The sequence below is a fragment of the Neopelma chrysocephalum genome, unplaced genomic scaffold, assembly GCF_003984885.1.
Source record: "Neopelma chrysocephalum unplaced genomic scaffold, ASM398488v2 Primary Assembly neopelma1_59, whole genome shotgun sequence".
NCBI classification, from domain to species: Eukaryota; Metazoa; Chordata; class Aves; order Passeriformes; family Pipridae; genus Neopelma; species Neopelma chrysocephalum.
The window spans coordinates 17,912,864-17,937,081 of record NW_020897714.1 but is presented as its reverse complement, the minus strand read 5'-3'; the positions used below and the strand labels follow the sequence as shown (position 1 = coordinate 17,937,081).

Sequence of the window (24,218 nt, the reverse complement as noted above, 5' to 3'; positions counted from 1 at the left end):
TCACTTACTCCAAACAGCTGTGGGGTGATAGCGTGCAGAGTGTTGGTCATGTCTTGCAGTGGTAAGGGAGGGCAGGCAAAGACAGCTTGTTTTCATCTGTCTTCACGGTTCACAGAAGAATGAGGCTGGGCTCATTTGGGTTGAATCAGGGCACAGGTTAGCATGGCTGCCTCCTCCGGCCATGTCCAATGATACAAGATGCTGCTCCTACACCCAGAAAGAATTGAAACTCTGAAACACCAGCCATGCTGTCTTTCTTCTGAACTTGCTCCCTCTTCAGAAAACAACACGCAGAGGAATCTTACAGAAAGCTATAGCACTGCCTGATGCTTCCAGGATCATCTTTGGCACCTCCAAGATGGAGCTGAGGTCACTGTTTGAACTGTAGTACATTACCTTTGGAGACTTTGGAGGGACACTGGGAAATTATTGGAAAACTTCAGGAGTAGAAGTGCATGTGAGTGGTGCCATGTGGAGGGGATGGAGGGCTGGGGGAAGAGGTATCCCACAGCTGGGTTAGCAGAAGTGAGAACATCTGAATGCGAAGAATGGCTGTTTGAATGGGACAAAAAACTCAAGGGGAAATGTGGGCACAGTTCGGGCAGAGCCTGAAGTCACACAAGGATCAACTACAGGTATCTGGGGTTTTAGGGGTAAGTCTGCAGAGCACAGCTTTGTTCCTCCCCACAGACAGTGGGGTAGTAAAGCTCCTGCCTGCTGTAAATTCTCCAATTACCCAGTTTCAGGGTACAGCTCCTCCTGTTGACTTTCTGACTTTAGCAGATCTCGGGCTTTAAAATGTTTTCTTAAAATCCTGTGCTAATCCCAGATGTGCTATCAGTTTAGACTGCTTAAAAAAAAGCTAAAGTTGTAGATCAGTTTAGACTGATTAAACAGTTCTGAAGCTTGGGGAAAAAAAAAAAAGGTATGAAAATACAATCTGTAGAACAGAGTAGAGTTGGAGAGTAGGAGCTGCTTAAAGCAGGCGTTTCCTGTGATTATTTATTCCTTGGGGGAAAACTAATGTTTAGGATGATTGTCCTTTATGTAAATCAGGAGTAATACTACTTTAATGAGTGTAATTAAATCTGTGCAGAGTTAATGTAACTGAGAAGTGAATTGGTGCCACAGCCTTCAAAGTGACAGATATTAGAAAATCTTTAGCTGACCATTACTAGAGAAATCAATTCTGAAGGTACCTAGTTCACCAATTATGAGGATGAGTTAAGACAGATCTTTGTGGTTTAGTCCTGCTTAGTTTAGAATCAAAGACTTTCTGTCTTTTTAATCAACAGCTGTCCTCTTCCAGTGACATTTAGTGCAAAAGTCTGCGTTCACAAAGTGTGAAAGTTGTATATTGTAACAGTGCAAGGAATACACCAGATAAAGTTTAATCAAAAAAAGTTTAATCTCCACCTTTCACTTTCCTGATCATTAGCTCATCTGCAGCTAGGCAAGCATAGATTATTTTAATTGTTCGTGCATTTGGAAGATGCTTGCATTATTTGGAAAAAAGCACGTGAACTTGTCATGAAACATTGCACTCATAATGCCAGCTGCCAAGGAGGAGTCAAAGTTAAGGTTAAGTCAATTTTAACTTTGCATTTCCAGATTTTAGGGCTTATCTGTGCAACCTTAATTATGCACGAACTGGATTTTTTTCTTTTTTTAGAAGTACAGAAGGTTCACTGCCAAATGTTACAAAACGTGTCTATCAACAGTTACATATATGAGCACATCACCGTAAAGCCTGATGAACTACCTTAATATCATTCCCTCTGATTTAGCTTGATGCTAATAGAGAGAGTGATCAGACTGCAAATTTCTGCATTCCAGCTTTTCTTCATCTCCATGCAAGCAGATTGTATAATTTGACTTGGGATGATCTGATAGAAGACAAAACGCTGAAAACTGGGGACTCACCCTGGAAATTTCCTGTTTTTCAGGAGCCTTGTCTTCCTTTCCCTTCTCCTGAGGCAATAAACCTGGAAATCCCTTACCCAGTGCAGTCTCTGTGTCAGAATGGGAGCTCCCAGCTTCACCAGTGTCACTGATGGAAAACTGTCTGTCACAGGAAATTTATGACCATGAGTTTTTTCACTCTTGCAGACAAGGTGACATTGTCTTGCCCCCTTATTACCAACCTGAGGAAGATGATGAGATGCCCTTTATCTGCTCACTGTCAGGAGACAATGGAATTATGGGCTGTCATGAAATACCCCCACTGAAGGAGCGAGGCCATGAGTGTTGTTTGGACAAGGACGATTATTATTACTACAATTCAGTGCGACAGGAGTTCAATATCAGTGGCATGTGTGTCAACTGGAACCAGTACTACAATGTGTGCCGTACTGGCAACGCCAACCCGCACAAGGGTGCCATCAACTTTGACAACATTGGGTATGCCTGGATTGTGATATTTCAAGTAAGTCCGAGTTAGCCTTCTAACAACGCTCAAGCTATTTTTCTTTTTTTCAAACTCAATCGTTCTGGGCTCCAGCAGTGGTTTCTGCAGCCTGTGACATAGATGCAGAGACTAAAGGGCCTCGTAACTACCCTAGCAAGGGAGACAGCCTGCACACCATGAACGGTGTTCCTGAAGATGGGGAGGGACATAGAGCAATTACAGACCCTTGCTGAAATAATCTACACTCTTCAGGCTGACTTGTACAAGTTTCCCCTTCAATGCAAATGGCTATAGTAAAGGAGTCCTTTTTTTTTCCTTTTTTTTTTTTTTTAATTCCCAGCATGCGTTGCAGATGGGAGCTAAAAATCCATGCCTTTTTACTTTTCCTCTGGCTGTACGCAGTGTCCAGTCCAAGGGGCACAGAAACCTGCTGCAGGTTCTGCCCCGCTGCGATCCAGGGAAATGAACTATTTTAATGAAATATTCCTGCTGTGGACTAGAATGATCTCACAGGCTTTGACAGTATGCCAGTGTCACCAAGCAGTACCATGCTGATTTCCCGAAATGGAAATTTGGCTTCGTTGAAATGAATTGTTGTTTCTCACCTTTCTTGGGTTGCAACAGCTCTGCCAGTATTTGTCTGTATACAATGAGGAATGAGCTCTGGAAGCCCACTTCCCTCCTGTTTCTCTTGTTGTTGTTTATCTTTGCAGGTGATCACACTGGAAGGGTGGGTGGAGATCATGTACTATGTGATGGATGCACATTCCTTCTACAATTTTATCTACTTTATCTTGTTGATAATCGTAAGTATAAGACTTGGTGAATGTCAGCAATGCAAGCTAAGAGCCTACAAATAACAGGTCTTAGATCAAAATACATACTGGAGAAGCAAACTTCTAGGAATCTTGGAAATTCAGCTAGTTGATTTTCACCAAGAGTCTGTGGCAGAATCACAAACATAGTTGTCAGCCAAGTTATTATCTTTTACTCCAAAAATATACTTAGGATTGATTTCTGAAGTTCTACATACCCAGTGTAGGATAATGTTCTCGTTAGCAGATCTTCTTGCAAAGTAAGTTCCCCAAACCAGTTGGCTCAAAAGAACAGAAAACAATTTCTTTATCTGCCCTTCTACTCAGTCTCTTTATACATTTTAAGCTCTTGAGTAATTTTTGAGCCATGTTGAGCCAGCAGTTTTTGGCAGCACCTGGATTTCTCAGGTTCAGAGTCTCAGATTCACATTTTGTTAGATTCAGGGTCTGTCACGCTGAATTACTTCCTCACCATGAACAAAAAGGAGCTGCTGCTCCAAAAGTGTCAGCAGTCCAAAATAAACTGGCTGTGTGAGATCCCTTGTGGATGGTGGGGATGGAAAAAGAGAAGTGTGTCCATGATGAGAACTTAATAAGCGGTTTATAACCCCTGTGGATTTACACAAATGAAGTTTGAAGGTTGGTTTTCTGTAAGGATGTTTGCTGTCTGTACCAGGGAAGAAAGGTGAGAAACATGGTGCTGTTGCCTCTCCATTCCTCAAGAATCCTCACATAATTGCATTTTCTTTGAGGGAATATACTGTTTCTGACAAGGAAGGATTTTGTTTTTATGAAGACTCTTGCACTTTTCTCATAGGGGGACCAAAGTGAAGAATAGAAGGGAAAGACGTAGGATGAATTATGGGAAGTATAAAATCTGCACAGGATAGATGCAGTGTAGTTCTAGGTCACTGACCTAGGTCAGTAAGGACCTCAGTGTGTATCTCCAAGGCCTATATGCATTTGGATGGGCTGACAAATGGATCTGGCTAAGACTCTGATCTTCACCTAATACTTGTCCTGGGGGGCTGTGCTCTCCTAGAAATAGGATCTCTAGAAGCAGTCACTCAGTAACATTAAAAGACTCACCTAGTACAGCATCTAGTTTAAATTCAAGTTGACATGTAGTGACTTAAGAGAAAGCAAACTTTAATCCAGTTTCTGTGAGAAATTCTGCAGCATGTGCATATGGAAAGTGGCACAAAAAACCAATCCCATTCAGTTCAGAGAACTTAAGAAAAACATATTATATCCTTGATTTCAGCCTGCCTTATGGCCTTCTACCATCACAAGGGAAAGACAAGGAGAGAAAAACAGAAGGATGACCTACTCTATGTGGGCTCTGTCTCTGTGTCTCTGAGCCCTGACAGCAGCGGTGAAATACACCTTAAGGAATGTTGCTTTTACTCTGAGCCTGAAGAGTTCCAAAGAGACAGTGCTGAGATGTGATTGCACAGGATGGGGTCGCGGGGGGTGGAGTTCCCACGTGCTCTCTTCTCAAAAGCAAACTGAACACCCACTGCTTTTTGTGAGTTCAGAAAATAATTATTTCCCATGAAGTTTGTTCATATATCTCACAATGCAATAGATACTTAGTACCCACTTGCATTTTCACCTTGAGCAGCATGGTGAGGATACCCAGATTTGTAGAATATGTAGTTCAACACAGAATTTATTCCTTATCTCAGAGCCACAGTTTCTCTCAGAGCCAGGAAGGACTGTGCAGGGTCAGCATTTAACCACTGGAGCAGGCATGCCCAGTCTGTTGTAGGTCAGTTCCAAAAACTGCCCCTCACCCCCCATTTCAAACTACATAAATTCTGTCAGTATATTTTTGGTTTCTAAGCATCCTTCTAGTACTGGCTCACCTCATGTGGTCTCACAGCGATTCAAACTTTTTCTCTGAATTTCCAGGCACTGAAAACCCTCAATTAAACACTCCACCTGAGATTTTACTGCAGAGTGTCATTGACATTTCTAGACACTCCCTCCTCATTTGCAGAAGCCGTATAGGTTTATTTCCATCAAACACAGGAGAATATGAATCTCAAGTTACTTTGGGGACTGCTCAGAACAGAGGAGCCATATGTTAGGTGGGATATTTCCTTTACCTTTGGTGGAGTTACACCAAGAAAGTATTTAGCCTTTCTGCTACCTTCTTGGCATGTGTGATGCATCTTTTGTAGCACATAGCTACACAACAGTGCAAACTTGCTATCACTTGGTTGCATTTTCTGTCTAAGTCTTCTTATAGAAATGACACTCCCTCTTTAAGTCTCATGAAGGACAGTCCTTCCAGCCTTTATCCTTCCCTCCTCCTCCATGGTTGAAAGGCTCGGGTTTCTAAGCAGGAGAGCTCTGACAGTCATACTTTAAGCCCTGACTCTTTGCTTTTCCACATACATTTTAGCCTTGGCTCAGACTTGTTTTTCTGGGCCTGGATCTCTGCAGCTTCTCTTTAGAGCTGTGCTTTCATCCACGACTTCTTCCCTCACAATGATATTTTCAAACACCTACATAAGGGCATTACCTGCTACTGCTCATATGGCAGGAAGAAGGCTCCACCACCTGGATACATTCCCAGCACAGTTAGAAATCCTGCACAGAGGTGCTTCTCTGAGGGGAATAGTGCTGGCTGACCCTGGCGCTCAGAGTGGTCTTGTAGAACAACCTGGTAAAAGAATTTTATGTATTCAGCAGATTTTAAATAGGTCCCCACTTGACCAGAGATCAAGGAGGTGACATGAAGGACTGCTTTCTGCTCTTGGGTCAGTGTTTCATTTCGGTCTTCCTGCTTGAGGTCCAGCTGTCTCTTTGTCACCTCTCCAGCTACTTGGCTACTGCTGTGGCTCCTGGACTAGAGCAAGCTCTTCTGAATTCTCAGACTGCTGTGTAGCACTCTGTGTAGCACTGTGGCATCTGCTGTGTAGCACTCAGAGGCCTCCTTGAAGTGCTCTGTGCTTACACAGGTGAGCTTCAGAAGACAAGCTGGATATCCAGGCATAAACAATAAAAATAATTGACTAGTAAGTCAGCATCTGCAGCACTAGTCAGATTTTATTAGATATTACAGAGATAGGGATTCAACCTTGGGCTGAATTAGGCCAGGATCTACTTAACCAAAGCAGAGCTCAGTCTCAGGACTGACTGGGACTCCTGTGTTGGGGCTCTGAATTACGGGTCTCCATCTTCTGTCAGATGCTTTGTCTGACTCCATGTCAGACACTTTTTGTCTCCCTGCTCAGCTAGCTGAGATGGATCACTCAATTAGGAGCCTTTTGGGACTCTTCCTGTCCTTCTCCTAGCTGGGAGGCATTGTCAAGCTCAGCAGACTGAGAGCTTATAGACTTGCCTGTGGTCTTAAGGATTAACCAAGCTTATTTGTTTTGCATTTTATGTTCCTAGATAAAAGGATAAGGATTGAGGATTAGTTGCCATATCCAGTCCTCTCACTTCTCCCCTTTTTGATCATCTGGTGGGAGATCAGAGCAAATGGTGCCTGTGAGGACAGGGCTCGTTGATGTGAACCTGAACCCCACTCTAGATTCAACTCCAGGCTGAGATCCTCATGAGGGCATCTTGCCTCATGTTGCCTCAGCTCTTCTGCTTCTAGCCTAGAGTGAAGGTGTTCCAAGTCTTAATTACTTGTTGTTTGTGGAGTTGTAGGAAGTTCCAAAGTACAGGAAAGTGTCACAAGTAGTGTTTCAGCAATGCTCATGCAGGTGGTGTCCAGCTCCCAACACTGCCTCACTCAGTGTAAGCAGAGGGAGATAACTGAAAGGGAAAGCCTGTGTGAGTGTCATGTGTTGCTGAAGAGAGTCCATCAGAGAATTTGGATTCGCAGTCATATTCTCATCAGTTAGAACACGCAAGACATCAGGGACTAGGGACAATCTTGGGTGAAAGTGAAAGAATCTGAATGAGGCATTTTTTTCATTTTCAAGGCCACATTTAGAAGCTGAAGGGAAAATAGGCTGAAATATGGGGAAAAGGAGAGAGAAGAGGAGGGTTCAGTGATGAAGGGAGACCAAATTAGAACAGCTTTGAAGGGCGCTGAGAGGAGGAGAGGGGAAAAAAAGCCCTTTATTTGGAGATAGTTTATTGTGCTTATGTTGAATCTGGTCAGAAAGAGCTTCCTGTTTCAAAGGGTTACCGAGATGCTACCAGGGACTCCTTCCCTTTGAAATACTGACAGCCACTGTATTGAGCCTCTGGACATAGCTGCTGGGTACCTGTGTGTGAGAGAAAGGGACTTCCAGGGGAGCAAGCTGGTGAGGGGGTGGCAAGGGCTATGAACTGAGGGGAAGGCTGCTTGGATAGGTAAAACAAGCTGGAGTACTTGCTGAAAAAAACACCTTTTCCATGCACGAGGGCTGGGATCAGATTACCACCACCTTTGCTTGCTCTTTCCCATTTGCTGGAAAGGTTATAGAGGGGAGGACACGTGTGAAGATAAGGGCAGGACTGAATCCAGCTCTGTCTGGGCTGTTTGCTTGTAAAGGAGAGATAGTGAGGTGAGACTGGGTCCTGTGTGGGTTCATACAGGAGAAACAGGTGCGAGGACGTTCCTTAGCAGGGATACTCACTGGTCCAGGAGAAGCAGAAATCTTGACCTCATGCCTTGTCTCCTCCCAGAGGTTGTCCCACAGAGTCTGTTTCAGAGCAGGGCAGATGTGTGGTCCTTGTTCAGAGTTCAGACTCTGCATTTTATCAATGCCCTATTGACACTTACAGCTCTATGGGGAGTAGGCACCAATCAAGGCATTATAGCTCTTGAAAATGATTTTGAATGTGTTACTAGCCCTTTTATGTATGAAATTCTCATCGTATTGAAGTCCAGGTTTTTTCCTAAATCTCTCTACCTATGGATAGATCTGCTAGTGGAGTTTCATTTCTAATTTTATAATATGTAACACAAAGTGAGATAGTTTTACCCCCAGATTTCTCAGCATCAAGAAATCTTTGCTCCATTTTATAGGTAGAAAAACTGAGGCTTACAGGGAACATGCAAAGTTGTAAAATAAGCTTGGTAGATGTTTTGGCTTCTGTATGGAACAAGGAGAACTCAGGCATTTTATTTGGTTTTGTTCCTAAGAAATTGGGAGAGTTAGTTGTGTAGGTTTTTTGTGTTTGAAATGGAAAACCTACCTAGGCTGATGGACAAGTGAACTAAGAGCTAGTATAATAGGTCTTGTATCAGAAGAATAGGAAATGAGCTAGGAAGCATGGTTTTTCCAGACCATTCAGTGTTCTCAGAGTCATTAGTTTCTGTAAATTCCTCTTGGATTTCATGAGCTCATTCATTTCAGAAAAGTGCCATCTCCCTGTATGGTGAATTAAGATGTAAATGTAGAAATTAATAATATGCTCCAGGTATACTGATGCATCCTTAAAATGATCTGAGAATACTGACATGTCCTCCAAGAGCTGAAGATCATAAATGGCAGTGCATGATTTTTCCAGTAGTAAATGAATAAGCAGAGGAGAAAGCAAAAAACTACTAAACTGATTCTCCATTTCCTACCATCTGTTTAACACAAAGGAGAGGGAAAGAAAAAGCCCAGTTTTCATTAAACCCTTTGTATATAACTTCAAAATTACTTGCTAAAGGTCCCAAAGCCTACCAAAAGAGCCAGAGGTTGGACCTGTATTTCTTGAATTTCAGTTCATAGCTCTAAGTTCTGCATGGAAATGGCATCTAGTGAGGTCTCAAAACCAAGCTCACACACTCCTGGCTTTCTCTGAACCCCTTCTCCACATGCAGACTCGTTCCCATTCCTCTGCCTCCAGTGAATTTCTCCTCTTATATTCCCCCTCCCACATGTTCTTCTTCATGCTGACATTGACCATCCCTTCTTCTCCTTTGCTATTAGGTGGGCTCTTTCTTCATGATTAACCTGTGCCTGGTGGTCATCGCCACACAGTTCTCGGAGACTAAGCAGCGGGAGCACCAGCTGATGCAGGAGCAGAGGGCCCGGTACCTCTCCTCCAGCACTGTTGCCAGCTACATGGAGCCGGGAGACTGCTACGAGGAGATCTTCCAATACGTCTGCCACATCGTGCGCAAAGCCAAGCGCCGCACCCTTGGGCTGTACAACAGCATCCAGAGCTGGCGCCAGGGCAACGTAGAGCCGAGTGATGCCAAACTAGGCGTGAACAGGAAAAAACAGAGGCATTACAGTAAGGATTGCACTGGTAAAGCTGGAAATGCCAGTAGTGTAAATGTGAGAGTAACTGGGAGCGTCTTTGTGTGCCAGCTTGCCAAAGGACCTGTGCCTACAAAGCACAGAATTAGAATTAACATTGGCCATTGAGTGTGGTACCATCGCCAGCACACCAGACCAGCAAGGTGGAGATGACCAGCCAAGAATGGGAATGAAACAGGGGCAACCAGCAGGGAACGTGGGTTATCCCGATCTGAAATCCAGAGACAACAAAGAGATAAAGTTAAAGGCACCATCTGAGGCTTGTAAAGGGCTCCACGTCTGGTATAACCGGGTGATGATAGCAGTTTGGGGGAGAGAAGACTTAGAGGGATATGACAAAATCAGACAAAGGATTGGACTTGGTGACACAGCAGGTCCCCAGAGCTATCCTCCCAAACTGAGTTGCTGTGGGACCTCAAGAGAGAGGCAGAGAAGAATTGCAGTAGGGTGTCCCTTGAACCTAAGGGGGCAATGCTGAAGAAGTCTGTTTGATATGCAAGGGCAGCAGAGATAATTTCTTTTGACGGGAGCACATGCTGTTGTGCAAAATATCACATGAGATATCATTTAAATTGGATTCCTTGCCAGAAAAGTCACTGTAAAAGTGGTTTTATAGAGTTAGTATTAACTGGCTGCTGACTCCCATTAACAAGCAAAAAGCAGATTTTCCTTCGGCTGGTCTTGCATACACAGACTTTCATTTCCTTTCCTTGCTGGGAGAAAAGTTTCTGCAGGCTTTATGTATGGTGTTAATGAATTAATTGCTTCATTCCTCCAGTGTCCATTTGACCTTCTAGGTCCAAATGGAGGATCAAGGAACACAAATTTAGTTTTCTTACTGAAGTCAGGAATTCTGTTCTGATTTGGAACGCAGACTATCAGGAGGAAGTGTTCTTGTGCTACCTCTTCTGACTTTTTGAGGTGATTTGCTAATGTAGTTTCTCTAATTTAGAGAGTTCAACTCAGCCTGGGTGTTCTTGGACCCCACTTGTAGCAGTTCAGGACAAAATCAGCTCTTGTGATCATTTTTCCCCTCAGTTTTCACTTAACACAAACTACTGAGCCTCAAGCTGCAATTTCTGCATTAGACAATTCTTTCTCTGATGGACATGAACCCCTGTTGAGCCTAATCACTGGCAAGCTGAACAGTACCATGCCTTTTGGAGACACAGCCCATCAGTGTAGAGCCTCCAACAGCAATGACTTTTATTACTGATCTTGAGATGATGTGTCAGTGTTTAATCATTCTTACAGCTAAAAAGCCCAGTTATCCTGTTTAAGTACCCAAAATCCAAACACATGTCAAATTTCAATGTCTTTTTCAATGCCTTCTCCTTTAAGTGTAACCATTTCTCTTTCCAGGGCTTTGCCAGCAGCACAACTCTCTTGGCTGCCCTCCTCCAGGCTTGGTCCAGCCCGTTGCTGTGACAGCAACCTCAGATCCCACCAACTGCCCACGATGCCATTGCGGGGAGCATGAAACATCCAGAAGGCTCTCTGTCCTGGATAGTACTTATTCAGACCAGGAGGATGGAGGAGCCAGTGAAGGGGAAGGAGAGGGCAGCAGAGAGGACCAGGGTGCTTCGGCACTGGAGAAAGAGGAAGAGGTGGAAGAAGGAGGGCGGCTGAAGCTCTGCAGTGACATGTGGCGAGAAGTGAGGGTCAAGCTCCGAGTGATTGTGGACAGCAAGTATTTCAACCGTGGGATCATGATTGCAATCCTAGTGAACACTATCAGCATGGGCATTGAGCACCATGAACAGGTAAGGCACCTCAGGGCACAAAGTGGGAAACATGGACTGGTGAGTCCTGCTGGGGGTTATGGCCTTGCTAAGCAGCTGATGCAACTCGGCGGAGGCAGAGATTGAGCAATTTGGACCCCAGACTGCAGCACAGATGGTCCCAGCATGCCTTTGGAGGAAGCCTCAGAATCTTGTAGAGTCTCTTATTTCCTTATTCCTGCACTTAATCACTTTCACTGTCTCCATGTATTTTCCTCTCACTGCTTTTCAACCCCTCTGTTTTCCTCCTCCCTGCTCACTCATCCCTCTATTTTTCTTTTTTTTTGCCCTATATTCTCTTTCTATCTGCTTGTCTCTCCTTCACCCTCATCTCTTCCATCTTCCCCATTTCTCTCACTCATTTCTCTCTTCATGAGCTTACTGAATCCTTAGTCTATTTGGTTAATTTAATGTGCCCTCTGGGGATGTCACAGACACTTCACCAGCATCTCAGTTCAAATCCATTAGCTTGCTAGCCTTCCCAACTTAATTAAGAGGTGCCTGAGCACATTCTGTCTATACAAGAAAACTAGGAAAGCACCACCTCCCATCTCCAGTTATGCTGGGGGCGCAGTCAGCTTAAGCCTTTCTTTCGCCCTGTGAGTAAGAAGTAATAGGTAGGTCAGACACGAACAGCAGGTGTGGGCAAAGGTTTGACTTTCACACCAATATTTTGTAGGCAGCTCTGAATCAGTCATGCACTTTATCCTAATGATGGACTTGTGAGATGAAGAATAATTGTGTGCCCTTATTTTATAGCTGGGAAACAGAAACTATGTCTACTTTGTGATATGCAGAGCCAACTTCAGAGGGTGTTAAGTGTGTCCATGACCTTTGGTCTGCATTGCTGTTGGGTAGCTCTGCTGCACTTTTCATTAAAAGAGTCCATGCTGTACATCCATGTCTTAGATCTATGCTACTAGTCTGAATGTGAGCATGGTTTGCTCCACGTGTCTGCCCAAAACACAAAAATAAGAGATTGCTGCACCACTGAGTTGCTGACTGTATTGAAGCTTTGGAGCCAAGGTGAAGTCTAGTCCCAAACACAGTCTTAGGCAGCAGAGACAGGCAGTGTGCCTGGTTCAAGCAAGGGACCCAGATTTGTCCTGTGCTGTATCAGGATGGAGATATCTTGCAATTTACTGTCTCTTAGATTACCTGTTTGAGGCAACACGGTGTGTGAGCTGGTATTTGAAGCCTCAGATGTCTGGATCCCACCCACGTGCCAAGCTTTAGACCATTTTTCAAAGCCCAGCTAGTTTCTGATACAAGGATGGGAAACCTTAATTTGATCCCAGAATGCAAAATTGCACTGGATGCTTCAGTACCAGAAAAATACTGGCAGGAGCTCAGAAGAGAGGAGAATGAAGAAGAGGCTGGAGGGGTTGACTCATGGAAATAGATAAAAAAGAGTGATGTGTTTATCACACAGCAGAGAGATGAGTATGGGCTGGAGCCCGGGACAACTTGAAAACTGCCCCTTGGTGTTTTAAAGATGTGAGCACCAAGCAGGGAGAGCCATTGTTCATTCTGATTTATTGGAGACAGCGTGAATTAACAGTTTAACAGAATATTTGAGCTGGAGGTAGAGAATTCACTCTCATGTTTTGGCTATTGTATGTGCAGATTTAAGCCTTTTTAGGATGCCTCTGCTGTGTTTGTACAGCCTGCAGCAGTGGGATCTGCCTCTACAGCCCTGGGGTTTCTAGTAGCAGGTTCTTAATGACACATCCTTAAAATTATGCTATCACTTTTTATCTATAAGTAGCTAGGAAAAGCTTGTGACCCTGCATGCTGTTTCTACTAGAAGAGATGTCAGTCAAACTGATCATAACTGAAAAATGTGGTGCAGCCTGTTTATTTAAAACACGTGTACTGAATTCTGTTTCCTTGGCGCAAGAATATTCAGGCCATACTCAGGTCCTTTTCAGTCAGCAGTTAACTCAGAAGCACACAGATATTTGTCCTTCTCTTTGCTCTCTTTTAATTCTTCTCAAACCATTCTATCAGTACATCTCAGGCTGGTACTTCATTGCCTCCTTTTCTCTCCTTCCTTTCTCTTTTTCCTGTTGTTTTTCCTCCCAGAAACACAGACTTTCATGGAAGGAAATTTGGAAAAGCCCCTCTGCCCACCAAGATCTGTGATTTGCTGGGTGACACCACCCTTTTACTGAAAAAGCTTCTATTGCTTCAGCTACTTCATCATATGTCTTCTGGCCCAGAGCTAAGGCATATAGAGACCTCTTGAGCTTTTATTTTCTGGTACATGGGAGATCACAACCCCAGCCACTCTCTGGGGTCATTTCTGGCTGGGAAGGATGTGTGAAGGTGTCACAGGTTTGAGCAGACCTGGGAGCAGCTCATGGCATGTGCATCAGCTCCTTGATGCTCCACTTTTTCACAGACTATTCACAGGCAAGCTCACCAAAGCACGCACAACTGTTAGGTCAAGGGGTGAGAAGGACTGCAGGAGTGAGGCACAAGGTTCAGGCTCAGAAACACAGGAATCCAAAGGACAGAACCCACGTGCGAGTCTCACCTTCAATTCCCAAATCTTCACCAACAGACAGAAAAACATTAAACTATTTGTTTATTACAATCCAGGGATTTAATACTCACAATGTTTTTCTTCAAGGAGATTTAACAACCCAAACAACTTTACTTGGATTCAGATAACCTTGGAATTTGGCTTCGTTTGTCTTATTCATTCAGTCCTTTGTCCTGTCCTGATTGTGTGGCCAAGGCAGCTTCTCACCTCCTTATATATTTCTTGTGAGGGAAATCAACTTATTTTGGGAGAAACTGCATTGCTATGAGTCATATTTAATCCATGATCTTATCACAAGTTATCACTTGTAAATAGATATCTACAAATTTATTCAAATCCATCAGCGTGCAATATACCATGTAATATTCTCAGTATTAGGCCTTCAGATATTGCTGAGACATTGCCTAAACCAAAACCCTGCTTTGTCCTGCTTGAAATAGTTTTTGCAGTTCTTCAGATCTGCTTCTATTTGGAAGTGTCTATTTTTAAAATCCAGTGTAGAAAATATTAGATTCTTGTCGCTGTCCAGAAGGATACTTTTAAGAGGCTTACTTTTTTTAAATATTCACAGTAGATCTGGTGCTGCCCACTCTTCTCCCTTATTCAGCATGAGGATGAAAGGCTGGTCCCAGCTGAATGTCCCAGGTTGCCTTTCACATCATGTATTTTTTGAATGGTCTGTTCGACTCAAACCTCTTTGCCATTAGCAGCCATTTTAGACAATTGCTGAGTGACTTGGTTTATCTTCTCCAGTATCTACTTACAGTTTTCCTTCATACATCAGATCAATACTTTATGAGGTCTGTCTGTGTGGATCAGAAGATGATCCCTTGTTTCCTGACTAGACCCGCACTGTGGATCAGTATCTTCATGTCCTTTAGCTTGTGTGATTTCCCTTTATACCAGCATTTATTGCATTCACTAGTTCATATTTTACAGGTATTGCTTCTCTTTTTACTATTTGCTGCTTGTCAGAAACATTCAGCAAATGTCCAAGCCAACTCATCGTACTGACATTTAGTAAATGATAGAACAGTCTCCCTGGGGTAGTAGATGAAACCACATTACTTCAGTCTTGTAAAACTAGGGTATAACAAGACATCATGAAATCCTGCATTGGTTGTGGGGTGGTGTTTAAACTATGTAAAAGCTAGTTGGTGTGTTTCATGGCTGATTTCTATGGCTCTTCTAATTATTGTCAAGTGACTTTGAAATTGTGAGTAAAAATAGGCTGGAGAGATTCATGGCTAGGCTTCGCGAACAAAGATTTGGGAAGGGCTCTACCCATTTTTCATGCAAGCGCGTTGGTGGCTAAAAAGGCCAATACGAGAAAGGCAAGTCCGGTTGCAAAAGACACAGCAGAAAGACTCCTTAGATGGTATATTCTGCAAGGTTCGATTCTTTCTGCGTTGTCTTTTCTCCTCAAGAGTGATCCTGCGTGCTTTCTCAAAAGCATCAGCAGCGTTATAAATGGTCTGTCTCCAGGCCTCCCGATTAGAGGCCAGAGTGGACCAGTTATGGTGATCAATATGCCCGAGGCTGAGTTGTTGCTTCAGGGAGTCCTTGTATCTTTTCTTTGGAGCTCCTCTCTTGGGGCAGCCAGTGGCAAATTCACCATAGAGCAGGATCTTAGGGAGGCGGTGGTCCTTCATCCTAGAGACGTGCCCTGCCCATCGCAGTTGCGTTCTCAGTAACATGGCCTCAATGCTCGTAATTGCTGCCTGTTCGAGAACAGGAGAGATACCTTTATGGAATATTTCTTTCTTGTGTCCTCAGAGGCGGTGATGTGCAGGTGCAGTTTGGTAGGGTCGGTCTGCATAGATCACATCAATTACTATTCAGTTTCTAGACAGATGCAAATTTACTCCTGGTTAGGAGAAACTTTTCCTGCAGGGGCTTCCTGGTGATCTGCATCTTCTTAACCTTTCCTATGGTGCGGGACTTTCTGGCTATTGTCAGATAATAAACTAATTACATTTTCAGTCTAATATGACAAAAGAACTCCAAAGTTAGTAAGAAACTGAAAAGGAGGAAAAAGCTGAGCTGCTGCCCTCTATTGCCCCAGTTCTAGTTTCTGATCACTGGATAAGTATTCTGAAGTAAATCTGAATCATATATTTCACTCTCAATATTTGATCTACATTGTTAGAGATGAAAGACTTCATGCCCTGAAGATGTGAATTAGATAGTTTCATGGATTGGGAAAGAGATCTGTACACAGAGTTGGTGAATCATTCCGGTTCAAGCACTGGCTCTGGGTATGCTTTGCCTCTGAGGTCTCTCTCCCCTTCAAGCCACCCTCCTTACCTCAATACTCAACTCCCACTGTTTTGTTCCCAATACTCTAAGTGTGATGGGTAAATCAATCTATGCTGTCTTGGCAATTCGAACAGAATGCTTGTGGGGAGATTGCAGTGTTCTTTGGTTTTTCTTGGACTAAAATAGCCTTGAGTTCGGGCCTCTCCTTGTGGATGCTTCAATTTACAGTTTCTAGGTAAACCTGGGAGGAGGAAGGTTTGCCAAGGGTGTTGATGACGAATGCCTGAGTGTTGTGTGTAGGAGCTTGGGGAGCCCTCACAACTGTGAGGTGACACATCCACTGTGTTGGAGATACTGTATGTCAGTAGGAAGAAAAGGAGAGAACCACTTTTTCTCTGTTCATTTGTCTCTTCATCAAGTTTGCACTTCCCTGGCCAGAGAAGAGTCCCCTGGACCAGCAGTGTTCCAGCCACCCACCTCATCCATTGTCTTTCACGGCCACACTGACCCAGGAACAAGGGCATCCCCACACAGGACACAACCCCTGGTGGCTCCCACCCTGCAGCCCTGGCCCCCAGCTGATGGCTCTTTATACTCTGTCAAATTACTGGTATCTCCAGAAACTACTGCAATGCTGGATCTGCCCTTAGACAGTGAGCATGCTTCTCCAGCTGGCTCCTCTCTCTTTATCTCCTCTTTTTTTCCTGAGTTAATTTGTTTTGTGTTGCTCTTCCTTCCCCAGCCTTTACTTCTTTCTTACTCCATTTAAAACATATCTTTTCTTCTCTACTTATTGTGGATGACAGTGAGTTTATTTTTTTTTTAGCTTTGTTTTCTCATTCTCTTTTGCTGATTTTCTCTCTGCCCATCTCTTCTTTCTTTCTCTGCCCAGTTTTTCCTGCCCCTTTCTCTAGGAAAGATGCTTTTCTGAGGCCCATTAGAAACAGATTGCAGGTGAGGCTTGACTATAGAAACAGACCTTAAGGAGAGAAGGAGAGACTGAGGAACAGGTGACCTTTTCCACAGGAAAACGCATGGCTTTTCAAACATCAATTACTCACTACAAAGCACTAGAGAGAATGTATGGAAAGCAAAGAGGAGGATAATCCACCATCATAACGTGGCTCTGGGCATGCTTTGCCTCTGGGATCTCTCTCCCCTTCAAGCCACCCTCCTCGCCCCAATATTCAGTTCCCACAGTTTTGTTCAAATGACACTCCAAGTGTGATGGGTAAATCAACCATCATTACCTGTTGCTTTTTTACATTGCTCATTTTCACTAACATAATCATTTGTTTCAGACTGAAATTGGCATCTCTGTTTAGCATATAGATCTCATGTTCTCGGCAGGTGTCATTTACTATCTGAGTCTCTGTGAAGTAATCTTCATCTCTCCATTCCCACGTGCCCTTGCTCATTCTTTCTCTCTTCACTTTTATCTCCTCTCCTTTCCCTGTAATTTTTAGGATGGTTTTGTTATTTAGATGTAATTATGGATGGAAATTGAGCCATCTCCCCTTTTTTCATTTTAAAGAGATGGACTAAGAAGCTACAACGAGGAGTACAAGAAATTAGCAAAGGGCACGGGAAGCCATAAATGTGAGGAGCAGATTCCAGTTCATTCGCACACCTGGGAGGATCTGGGCCCCTGGGGGCCTCAGAGCAGGGGTTAAAGCAGCCCCCAGCTGCAGGCAGAGGGTCAGAACCGGAACTGACTGACCTAGGAGTCTCATGCAGTCTGAAGGCTATGGGTTGTTTAGCCTGGCCCCAAGATGCAACCCGTTACCCTGGGAGGAATTTTTTTCTCACTCTGGCAATATTTTGTACCTTGCCATTGCTGTGGTAGTCTTCCTGGGCTATGTATGTGTGTGCCTGAGCATGGGCAAACATAGGCAGGCTTGCATGTCTTACCCCTCGTGCATCTGAGCCCTTGCTGTTTTGTCTGGTGCAGTCCTAGTCCCTGAGTGAGAGGTGCTTTGAGCCCATAAATCCATCCCAAAATCAGTGCAGGAAATGCCTCCATTTCACAGGGGATGGCACGTTGCTGGCATCCCTCGTCAATGATATCAGCACAGCCTCTGTGTCGCTCGTTTCATCATTCCTGAGGAAATGGTCTAGACCCTTTCCTGACCTTGTCAGAGAAGTTTCCAAGGCTGCACACACACTGAAGAAAAGGTCATTAATTCAGAAAACAAAAGGAAGAGTAATTTAATTTGTTCAGACCTGTTCCACTGATGGAATCATTAAAACACTTTCTCTCATACACACAAACACACCCCTCTCTGCTGGGGAAGACAGGGAGTGAAAGTTGTATCAGAGATGTAACAGAAAAAAAATTCCCACCACAGGGTCAGATTGCCTTTTTTTTTCTTTCAACAGTCATCTTGTGTCATCCTTGGAATTTTTCACCTTGTGCACTTGTCTTTCTCCTCTTGCTGTCCATTTTTTCACTTTTCTTCATCTTTTGCCCCTCTTCCTGTCCCTTGCAGATATGTTTTTATCACTGTGCCCCTCCTCACTGTTTTCTTTCTCATTTAGTTCAATATTCACTTAGGTAATTATTGAGACTACTCTGAGGATAGAGGCATAAGAAAAGACTGATGGAGCAAGACCAGGAAACTAATGCATACCAAGGATTTGGTGGGGAGAGAAAAATGGAGAAGTGAAAAAATAGAGAGGAAAGGACCAAACAAGTGCAGTGAGATTTGGAGGAAGATGGGGAACTGTTCTCCTGTAATTCAAATATTTTCAGAATTTCTGCAAAAAAAAAGTGTCAGCTCCCTATGGAAACCTGAGAGTACAAAATTCTTAAAGAAAAAAGTTGATGGCAAGTCAGCTACTTTTGCCCTGTTTCAAAATATACTCAAGTCCTTTGCACAAAATAAATCAGCTTTAGCTGGGGTAATGGGATATGAAGGGGAATGTGGGAGACACTGTCAGCCTTGTCTATGTGAATGGCTGTGGGGCTCCTGACCACCTCTAGTAAAAAAATTTGTTAGGGACATAATCCATGACGAAGGTAGCAGAAGTTCAAAGGAATTGGAGTGCAAGCGGCTCTATTCAGCTCCACTTTAATCTTGCCAATGGAAGCTTTGCAGCTCCCAACAAACCCTAAACTCTGGGAAGGGTGGCATTTTATTTCCTATAATTTTAGGGCTGTTTCAATTCTGACTCTCTGCATTTGCATTCTCTCCAGCCAGAGGAACTGACCAACATCTTGGAGATCAGCAATGTGGTCTTTACAAGCATGTTTGCTCTGGAGATGATCCTGAAACTTGCTGCTTTTGGTCTCTTTGATTACCTTCGCAACCCCTACAACATCTTCGACAGTATCATCGTCATCATCAGGTGACCAGGGCCTTGGGGATCAACTGAAATAGGTATAGAAAAGCATACCACAGAGCTTGGACACTTTTGAAAAAGAATTTAGGAGCTATTCTAGGAGGATCTGAGCTGAGCACAAGACCAAGGATTGGGAGACCAAAGCTGTCTTTTCCCAACACTCTATGTTGGTGCAACACAAGCTACAGAGAGTTTCTGTCCCTCAGTTCTCTCCTCTGTAGAATGGAGGCAATTGCAGCTGCCTTAAGTTCACAAATATTTTTGTGAAATATTTTTAAAATGGACAAATTGAGGAAGCTACAAAGGTTTAATATATGATAGAAGAACTTGTCTTGCTGGAATTTAATGCTGAAATCCTTTCCTCATTCCTGCAAAATGCAGTGCCACGTTCATGTTCTTAAGGCATAAATGCAGCTTTCTACACATAAGTATAAATCTATACTATATACTTCTATCTTGCTCAGACAGATTTTCTCTCTCACCTCCTTATACTGCCAGTGCAGATGTGAAAACAGCACTGTTACTCCTCCCTCTTTTCTGTTTGTTCACTTGTCTTTCATTTTGTCCCTCATGCTCCCTGTGCCTCTCTGGACAGCATTTGGGAGATCATCGGCCAGTCAGACGGAGGCCTCTCGGTGCTGAGGACTTTCCGACTCCTTCGGGTCCTGAAGCTGGTGCGTTTCATGCCTGCGCTGCGCCGCCAGCTTGTGGTGCTGATGAAGACTATGGACAATGTAGCCACATTCTGCATGCTCCTCATGCTCTTCATCTTTATATTCAGGTGAGGAGGCAGGTAGTTGGTTCACAGTGTTTTGGAGTGGCATTGCTCATGGGGACAGAGCTTCAGAGCATGACAGTGTAACTCATCTTGCCCGTTGCTCTATAGGCTAAGGCAGCACTGACAACCATTTGTCAGTAAGGGCTGAACTTACTCCCGCACTAAACTGGGTTCAGTTGCTGAAGATTTTGGCCTGGATGGGGTGTCAAAATAGTGTCACCAAATGTGGATGTTGAGCATAATGTCCCACTGTGGGATAGGTCAAGTGTCTTGCTAATCAACACTGGCTACAGGGAACAGTTCAGTCTGGAGGCTGACTACCAGAAGGGCAGCAGGAAGCAACCATGAAAGTTTGTCTGTGCGTCCAATGCACTGATAATAAGATGAAGAAATATGACAGCAAACAAGAACAATAGAGAGAACAGATGTGAATGACAGGTTGGGGGTAATATGTGAGCTCTGAGTGAGCACAGATGGAAACCAAATTTTTTTGTGAGCTACAGGGGTGCAGTATGCAGTTCTTTCTTCACAGGTAGGTCCTAGTAGTCTGACTGTGTTGTCATACTCCTTGCTGCTGTGTTGTAACATTAGATTTTCATGAGAAAAAAGAGAATTACTCTGATGAACTCATTGTGGTACCAGAGATATTTATATTTGACACCATCTCCACTTCTTGTCCCAAAGCATCCTGGGAATGCACATCTTTGGTTGTAAGTTCAGCCTCAGGACAGACACAGGAGATACAGTTCCTGACCGAAAGAATTTTGACTCCCTGCTTTGGGCCATCGTCACTGTCTTCCAGGTGAGCCCACTTTGCTTTCTATGGGTGGGCCAGGGCAAAGTGAAGAGGATCAAGAGATGCTTTTTCCTCATTGCAGAGCACTGCAGTCACTCCTGACAGCACAAAAGGCTGCATAAAACACTCTGTCATGTGATATTTGGAGGAAGAACAATTGCATATTGGAACCAAACAACTGGTATTTATGTCTAACAGGGGAGCTCCTTCCTTTCCCGGGGACAGTCTGCAAAGGTCACTCCTGTTGTGACAACTCCCAAGTTTAACACTATCATCTCGCCACTGCCCTAATTGTTGCTCATTTCCTCTTGCTCAGCTAATGTTTTTGGCACAGAACCACAGCTGGATGATGACAGTGGGTGTGTGCTTATGGGAAAGTTAAGAGGCCTGATGTGCTCCTGATGTGTATTCACTGTCCTTTTCTGGGAACCCCCACTGTGTTCTTCCTTCACGTTTATCTGACTTCTGCTTCTGATTGCAGATCCTAACCCAGGAGGACTGGAATGTCGTACTCTATAATGGCATGGCCTCCACCTCACCATGGGCTTCCCTCTACTTTGTGGCTCTCATGACATTTGGCAATTATGTACTTTTCAATCTGCTGGTGGCCATTCTCGTGGAGGGGTTCCAGGCTGAGGTAAGTTGCCACCAAGGCCTCCTCAGGAGGAGGAATAGAGGTGCTAAAAAGGTAAACTTTGGGACACTTTGAGGATACTGGACTGGATGACTTCCAAAGTATCACACCTCTGTCATTTCACTTCTGAAGTCAGGGTGCTCTTTAATTGGAAAAAAAAAAAAAAAGGCAGTGTTAACCCTTGTAAGGAAAGAGACAAGCTCTCTGAAAAGGAATTCACAATTTTTATCCTGTGTACCACAACAGCCCCTGCCCTAGGACGAGTTCTTTACCCCTCCAAAAGCAAGAACGCAGTATATCAGCCATCCCAAATCACACAAGATTCTTTCCAGTGATCACACTGGATGCCTGACTGCCAAGGACAATTTTGCAGTTGTTCCAGCAATGAAAGACAAGAACAAATGGTCTTTTCTGTTTGAGTTCCCAAATTCTAAATTTGTGTGTTACAGGGTGATGCCAACCGGTCATACTCAGATGAAGACCAGAGTTCATCGAACATGGAGGAGTTTGATCAGTTTCAAGAGGTCCAGGAAGGCCCAGGTACAACAGCTCAAACAATTTCCTTATGTCTTGTTGCTTTTTGGTGAGAAATCTAAAAACAGATTCTGCAGAAAATTCACTCTCCCCTCCAAGAACTTGCCAGTTTTCATTTTGAATTTTATGGTAATTTGTGTTGCTGTCTGTGGAAAAACTAGAGAGATTTTGGCATCCTGAGGAATGTGGTAGCTAAGTGGAGCAGTTCTTGAATGACCTCCAGAATGGCAACTGGAAGTCAGAAGTGAGACTGTCTCTGCTTAGCTTCAGAGGCATTATTTCAGGAACAGTGTGTCCAAATATGGGACCCACATTTGTAGAGGGGATACCTAGACATTAAAAAGAACTCAGGTGAGTCTGGAAGTCTTGCCTCAGCAAGAGAGTAATGAAGCTTAGAGAAACCAGAGAAGTGACTTGATCACTCGCTCTGTAATTGTAGACCATAAGGAGAGATTTCTGATGGTAGATAGCTCTTTAATTGAGCAGAAAAAAGCATAATGAGATTGTAAAGGTTCAAAGCTTAAGCTAGACAAATTCAGGCTGAAAAAAAGCTGTATATTTTCAAGGTAAGATAATTAACAGTTGGAACAGTCTGCCTACAAACTGCCTAGTAACATCTTCATCCCTCAAAGTCTTTCCTCAGACTGCAAGTCTTTCTACAAGAGGTATTATACTTCACACAGGACTTAGTGGCAGGGAGCAGCTTACTCTGCAATGGATGGTGAGCCAGGAGCTGAAGGGGACAGAGAGCCAGGCAGGAGGGCAGGGACCACACTGACAATACTTGCACAAGGTGAGCAGAGCAGGTCCTCTGACACTAGCAAGGGTCAGCTAATGGTTCAGCGATTACCAGGCAAGTCCACAGTGGTGAGGCAGGTCTGAGGTCAAGCCAAGAAGTCCAGTCAGCAAGGCAAGATCAGGATCAGAAAGGTGCAAGAGGAGGCACAAGCGTACTCACAGCATAACCCAGACATGCACCACAGGCACATGTCTGAGCTTAAATGCAGCTCCCACAACAGGGAGCAGTGGCTGCAGTATTGACTTGTCCCAGCTTTTTCCTGCAACTTAGCTCATTTCAAGACAGTCCAGTCCTGAGTTACAAGGCTGCACCACATCAGAGCTTGTGTTGAATGTAGGCAGTAAAAACTCCTGAAATGGAAGAGGTTACAGAGGTGTTGGTGCAGTCATGGCTGTGATGCAGATATGCATAGGTGACCTTCATTATACAGTAGTCAAGCAAAAATTATTGTTCCAGTCCTTTCAGGCATTAAAATTCAAACCCTGTCCTCTCCATGCTGCTCAACAAATGCCAGTGGTCATCCACAGCACCTAACATATCCCTCAAAAATGTCTTGGATCTTCAAGGTCAGTGATCAGTCACTTGAAGAAGCACAATGTAGTAGGATAGACGGGATGCAGTTTTTGTGTGCAGTATGATTGCAGGAATTTTAATGTGACTCCTATACATGGATGGCTGTGGTTATCCCTACATCTTAGTCTCGGGCTCAGTGTTTCAGCCTAACTGCTTAAAGTAGCCAGCGTGACAGTTGGTGGTATTTGTTCAGACTTGAAGATGCTGTTACCTCATCTTGGCATGCAACGCACCCTTGTCCTCTTGTTGCCAGGGTTCAACTTCTTGCTCTGTCTGTTAACCTGAGGCTGCCTCACCACCACTCTGCTCCCAGGGAGAGCTGCGGTCAGTTTTGGAAACTGAGGATATTACTTTAAAGTCTTCCCAACTTGCACTGCTTTTGTCACAACACCCTAAATCGGGGGAATTGATGTTGATTGATGCTAAAGAGCTAATATTCTGTTAGCTGCTGTTAACATGGTAAAATATCAAAGCAGTCACTGCGTAGTGAGGAACCCACCTTCTTCTTTTCTCATTCTTCTTTCTGCATCTTTCCACTCAGATCCCAAGCTCTGTGCAATTCCTGTAACACCTAATGGACACTTGGACCCATCCTTGCCCTCTTCCAACCCACCAGTGGCTGCTGGGGGGGTCACCAATTCTTCACGCAACTCCCTGCAACTTGACCAGATCTTTGTTGCTGTTGGATCCCGGAAGAGTAGTGTGATGTCCCTAGGGAGAATGACCCATGACCAGCGGTCCTTGGT

General features: G+C 44.0%; 1 protein-coding gene across 4 annotated transcripts in view; it reads left to right on the top strand.

Moving 5' to 3' along the window:
- The window catches only part of CACNA1I (calcium voltage-gated channel subunit alpha1 I), a 92,338-nt gene that overhangs the window by 33,384 nt on the left and 34,736 nt on the right, over positions 1–24,218 (top strand). For all 4 annotated transcript variants that reach the window (XM_027680196.1, XM_027680197.1, XM_027680195.1 and 1 more), the window contains exons 5-14: positions 2,110–2,425; positions 3,121–3,213; positions 9,096–9,402; positions 10,791–11,191; positions 19,213–19,364; positions 19,954–20,139; positions 20,821–20,938; positions 21,414–21,569; positions 22,016–22,106; positions 24,014–24,216. In XM_027680196.1, the coding sequence (XP_027535997.1) occupies positions 2,110–2,425; positions 3,121–3,213; positions 9,096–9,402; positions 10,791–11,191; positions 19,213–19,364; positions 19,954–20,139; positions 20,821–20,938; positions 21,414–21,569; positions 22,016–22,106; positions 24,014–24,216 (2,023 nt within the window). The remainder of the gene's footprint in view (positions 1–2,109; positions 2,426–3,120; positions 3,214–9,095; positions 9,403–10,790; positions 11,192–19,212; positions 19,365–19,953; positions 20,140–20,820; positions 20,939–21,413; positions 21,570–22,015; positions 22,107–24,013; positions 24,217–24,218) is intronic.